At 44.1% G+C, this 6,000-nt stretch overlaps 1 protein-coding gene across 1 annotated transcript in view; it reads left to right on the forward strand.

Annotated features, from left to right (window-relative positions):
* The window catches only part of Lmcd1 (LIM and cysteine rich domains 1), a 61,877-nt gene extending 56,846 nt beyond the window's left edge, over positions 1–5,031 (forward strand). The window contains exons 5-6 of the mRNA XM_051155027.1: positions 3,297–3,512; positions 4,333–5,031. Coding sequence (XP_051010984.1) covers positions 3,297–3,512; positions 4,333–4,491 — 375 coding nt within the window. The 3' untranslated portion in view covers positions 4,492–5,031. The remainder of the gene's footprint in view (positions 1–3,296; positions 3,513–4,332) is intronic.
* The last annotated feature ends 969 nt before the right edge of the window (positions 5,032–6,000 follow it).

A 6,000-nucleotide genomic window follows, 5' to 3' on the forward strand; every position in this document is an offset into this window, starting at 1 on the left:
CAGCACCTATGGCGCTCCAGCTAGCTGTGTTTCATGGAGTCTCTTCATCTAGTTTCCTTATCCTAATTGTCATCATTTTAATTTTTATTTCCTCTTCAGTGTACAAGAGTATATTAAGATCGCTAAGAGATGTAAGATAGGAATAGTGTTCACCTTATTCAGCTTTCTGTTACTGTAACAAATACTTGGGAGAATCAACTTAATAACAAAAGAAGGTTTATTGAGACCACAATTTCCCGGGCTTCTCCCTATGGTGACTGCCCTTGTCACCTCAGGTGATGAATCATGGAATGTGTGTAATGGAACAAAACTGCTCACCACATGGTGACCAGAGAGCAGAGAGAGAGAGAGAGAGCAAGAGAGAGAGAGAGAGAGAGAGATGAGCACCCATCCCACCATCCCCTTCAAGACCACACCACCACGACCTTGCTTCCTCTTACCAGGCCCTACCTTTCATCAGTAATGCCACAGGCTGAGAACCAAGCCATTAATATAGAGCCTGTAGGGAATATTCTAGTTCCAAATGACTTGGGGGGAGGGGTTGTTTTTGGTTTTGTTTGGTTTTTTCAAAACAAAATTTCTCTGTACATAGCCTTGGATTGTAGACTTTAAAAAAAAAAGGGTGTGTGTGTGTGTGTGTGTGTGCACGCGCGCGCGCGCGCGCGTGCGCGCGTCCGCTTGTGCACATCAGGTCTCCTGGAGCTGGAGTAACTGGCAATTATTGGAGCCAACTGACCAGGATCCTGGCAACCACACTTGCTGCGCCCTCTGAAAGATCAGTAAGCATTCTTATTGGCTGAGCCGTAAGTCCCTATGGCAGACTTTTAATATATACCTCCCCATCTAAACATAGCAAAATGCAAATATTTGGAAGGTAGGCTGGCAGTACTTAATAAGCTAAAATTAACATCCAAAGGAAAGACCAAGGTCAGCAAACATTGGAGGCTCAGATGGTAACCGGTTCCGGTATCCTGAGCCAACAGCCAAAATTTATAGCACCCTGTGAGCATTTTACATAACAAAGGAGAAAACAAATCTCCATGACATTTTTACTCATGCAATTGAAAATGTAGTTATTAAGCACAGTTCTTTTTTTAAAAATCTATGTATGCTAATGAGAAAGATTGAGGTTTTGTTTTGTTTTGTTTTATTTTGTTTTTAGGATAAAACATTTGCTATCTTGGAGCAGCCCCAGGCAGTTGTTTGCTGACCCCTGACCCCGGATGTAAAAGCCTGGGCTTTAGAGGCAGCTTGGGTTATGTTCTCACTCTAGTTTTGTCTTCTGAAAGTGTGTATCACTGAACAAGTCGCCAACTCACTCGGAGGCGTGGTTCTCTAGAAGGGAAAACAACAGTTACCCTAGCATAGAAATGACCGACTGCTAGGGTATGTGAGGTTAGCACAATGGGCACAACCGCCCAAGCACACTGTGGGGTACAAATGTGCCCTAAGGGCGTGAGAGCCTTCTTCATCCTGGGGCTTTGAGAAGCCGAAGAGGATTCAAAATGGCTCAAGAGAGTTTATGTTGTAAGACTGTCAAATTCCCACTCCTGAGAGGATGAAAAAAAAAAAAAAAAAGAGAGAAATTAACAAATATGAAACAGAAGGATATATAAAAGGAGAGATGGATGGATAGATAGGAGGGTGGATTGATAAATGGATGGATAGATGGGTGGGTAGGTATGTGGTTTGGTAGGTGGGTGAGCAAATAGACAAATAGATATGTTGCTGGATAGATGGATGGATGCGTAAGAAGAATGCTGTGCAACACTCATAAATCCAGGAGCTCTGTGAACCAGTAGTTCTCAAAATACCTCTAGGGGAAGCTATCAATGTAGTTACTTGAACCCTGAGAAAGTGGAGAGCTCAGTATGGAAAGAGGAGGAAACCTTCGCTGTGGAGAAGCCTGACAAGCAAGTCTCAGCCAGGGGTCAAGGCCAACAGCCTTATTCAACCAAAGTCAACACTTCTCCTTAGGAAGCATAGTGACAGCAAAGGTCCCTAGTAGCAGGTAAGGGAGCCGCAATGGCCTCTGGGGTCCTCATCTCAGAATTACCCTAATTGGCATACATTTTACCAAATATCTGACCATCTCTCCCCCAAATAGATGCAAAACAAAAACAAAAGCAAAAGCAAACCTTCCCCCAAGGAGGAGCCTGAAAAAGCAGAGGACTAAGTATAGTGTCTTGGGTGTGTACCAAAATAGAGAAAGGAGGCCACATGAAATCTGAGGATACCTAAATGAAGTTTCTTAATGGCTTGTTACTACTAGCTCATTGACAAAATCAAGCCATTAATAACAGAGAAAGCAGAACATGGCATGTGAGAATTCTCTGCTTTCTTTCCTGTGAATCTTAGAGGATCCAAGAATAAAAGGCTGGTCAGAAGACAATGCAAGGCAAGAACTCTATTTAAAGTTGAGCAAAAAGAAGGATTCCTCTGACCCAATACTAAATGTGGACTTTTTGTTGTTGTTGTTCATATTTTTAAAGGGACACACAAGTGCCCCCAGGACACCTTGGAGTTTGGAGGACAATTTGCTAGAGTCAGTTCTTTCTGTCCACTGTGTCGGTCGTAGGGGTCAAACTCAGGTCATCAGGCTTGGCAGTGATCACCCTTACCCAGTGAACCATCTCAAGCCCATGACTAACTTCTGAGAAACTGTCACTTACTGGGTTTTTATGTAGAGTCAAAGACGCATATCCTGTTTTCTTGAAGGGCTATTAAAATACTCCTCCCTTCCTAGTCCAACTTATCAGAGTGAGGCCAGAATTCCTCCACAGATTTCCACCAAATTAGCACAAGGCAAAATACAAACATGGAAGTAGCTAAGAGAATCCAGCTGGCATGAGGGAGTTTGTAATACAATGTCTTCAATTTTTCTCACTATATTTTTTGTTTAAAAATAAAATTGTTTTCGGGCATAAAACACATAATGCTAACATGCCACATAGGTTCATACCTATCATTATGAGGGAAGAAGTAGTTTCAATACTCACAGTTTGGTTTCTCTTAAGGTGACTATCAATTGCTATTTCCCACATCAACAAAAACTTTGTGAAGAGCTCAGGAACTAGGAGAACACAAAGGGTGGTGAGGCTAACCAACTTGAGAATCACAGGGATTGAGAAGTCACTTTATTTAGTCCTCACAATATATAGACAATGCACTTACTCCCCTTTACACATGGCAAGACTAAGGAATAGAGACTTCTCCAAAGTCATACAGAGAGTAGAGAGGGTAGAAATGGGATTCAGCCACACATTAAACGCCCCTCTCCTTCATATCCCTTCCAGGTCTGTGAGCTCTGCAAGGGAGTGGCTCCCGCTGACATCCCTGTGGTCTATGCTGACAGGGCTGGCTACAGCAAGCAGTGGCACCCCACGTGCTTTGTGTGTAACAAGTGCTCAGAGCCACTGGTGGACCTCATCTACTTCTGGAAGGATGGTGCACCCTGGTGTGGCCGCCACTACTGCGAGAGCTTGAGGCCCCGTTGCTCAGGCTGTGACGAGGTGAGAGTCTCTTGTAAACAAGCAAGTGACCATGCTATGTAGTACAACCACAAAGCCAATAGGTGTGGTTTTGCTGATGATGTATTCTTCATTTGAGCAAATTGAGCTAGGCTTCTATTTTCTCATCTACAAAATGGGCCTGAATTAAGAATGATGACCCATATTTGTAATCCAGTACTTCAGAGGTTGGATGTAGGAGGGCCACCTAGAGAGCTCAGCTGCTAAAATGCCTGTCCTGCACGTGTGAAGACTTGAGTTAAAAAATAAAAGCCAGGTTATGGTAAGTGGAGGTACAGAGAGATGCTATAATTTGCCAAGTCATAAGGCTGGCAAATGTCTAAGTGACAGCTCATGCTTCTGTCCTGTTGTGCTCCAAAGTCAGAAATCCCAGGAGTCATCCTAGGGAGTCACTTTATTCTGAGTCCAAGGGACCACCCCTTGATTTCTTGCTCTTAGAGAATGGCCACTGGCTGCTTTTCCATTGTTAATTGTCTTCCAAGATCATGTGAGTTATGAAATCCCAACGCAGAAAACAACTGGTCTCTGGATTTGCTCAAAAAGCTTCACAGATAGATAAATAAAAACCTGCCTGTAGCAGAGTATTTTTTTTATCCTGTCTGAAAAATTAAGACACAACTATGACCCTCAGCAATGACCACACCACCTGCCTCGGATTACATCACGTTGCCTTGTGGAGGCCTTTAAATGTCACAACACAAATGGGACAGGATAAGCCAGAATCCCATAATTTACCTTCTACATATAGCCGCTATCTGGAGGCAGAACCCCAAGCATGCATTCCTTCTGCCTCTCTTTCCAGATCATCTTCTCTGAAGACTACCAGCGTGTGGAAGACCTGGCCTGGCATCGGAAGCACTTCATCTGTGAGGGCTGTGAGCAGCTGCTGAGCGGTCGTGCATACATCGTCACTAAGGGTCAGCTCCTGTGCCCCACTTGCAGCAAGTCCAAACGCTCCTGAAGGGCTGCCTACTCACAGCCAGCAGATTCTATTGGATCCCACCAGGAGACTGAAGCTATCCTATGGGGCAGATGCAACAGCCAGCAAGCAGTGCATATTCTAGGTTGAGTGGTGGTAGATCCTTGAGGGTCAGTAGTTTCAAAACCAGAAGTATTCTAAGAAGTCTTAGAATGGATTTATTGTTTCCCAACTGCAACCAGTTGAATACACACTGGTGCCATTCAAGGGAGCCCTAGGAGAAATTTCCCAGAATGCATTTCTGAGGGATCTAATCAAGTAGCTGTAGGATGTGCTTTTTCCCCCGTGGACATGGGATCCCTCCAGAGAGCAGGATTGAATCTCAATTCTCATTTGTTTGCTCCTTTTTCAAGTGGAATCTAAATCTTCAATAAACAACATTTTGGGCATGATAAACACATCAATAAAAGGTTTATGAGGTTCTCACGCACAACACCTTTATCTGATTATTTACACCAAAGCACTGGTTCTGTAGTGTGTGCTTAGCCCCAAGCCCCTGAGCTGGCACTGCCAGGAGATGAAATAAATGCAAATGAAATACTTGAGTGGATGTGCTAATTAGATTCCCACTTCTTCTCCATCGCCCATGCTCTCAGATACCTGACGGAAACACGTGTTCATATTTCATGGTACCCTAAAAGTAGAAATGTTACTAGAATTAAGGGTTGAGGCCTGTGCCCTTAACAGTCCTAACAAGTCAAGCTCAGCCAGCCAGCCCCAATAAGCCAAGTTAATAGTGAAAAACATAAAAAGGAAATGTGTTTAATTTGGCCACATATGGGAGAGGGACAGAGAAATCTTGTGACCCCCTGCCTCATGAAAGACTATGCCTCATGAAAGAGGCCTAGGCTTAAATAGGATACAAGAAGTGTGCATAACTAAGCAGCCCCAGCCAAGTATGCACCTGCCCATCATTGCGTCATCACCACTGTCTCCCCCTGGTCAAGCTGACTTGTCTGCTTTGTATGTAATCTTTCTGGGTGACAGATTCCCTCCCTGGCTGGCATCAGACTTCATTCAGCCTTTTCTTTGTCCCAGGCTAAGATTCCAAATCCCTGTGGTATCTGGTTTGAGAGAGGTTGTGGGGGAGGGGCAGGGAGATAGGGAGGGAGAGAGAATGAATTCCTGTAGAACATTCTCATTCCTTTCAGGCATGCAGGTCACGGGAGTTGATCATCTTCTGGAGCCAAATGGCCAAGTCAGCTGTCCTTAGCATCTAGGCAGGTCATGAATGAGCCTCCCTGGGAGACCTGGGAGAGTTCTGGGAGCTGCCCAAAGTCCCTATGCTCAATCAATGGGTGGGACATGGTGCCCTGTAAACATCAATCTTTTAAACTGTGACATGTTTATGAGAAGTCTCTCAATTTTTACATGTTGCCAACTGAACATTTTGTGAGCCAAATACAATAAGTTTGGGGGCATGATTTTATCTCCCTTTTATGGTCTGAGTATTTTCAGTCTTTGAATTCATTTCCTTCCCACAATTTCTAA

This window comes from Acomys russatus, chromosome 13, assembly GCF_903995435.1.
Source record: "Acomys russatus chromosome 13, mAcoRus1.1, whole genome shotgun sequence".
Taxonomy (NCBI): domain Eukaryota; kingdom Metazoa; phylum Chordata; class Mammalia; order Rodentia; family Muridae; genus Acomys; species Acomys russatus.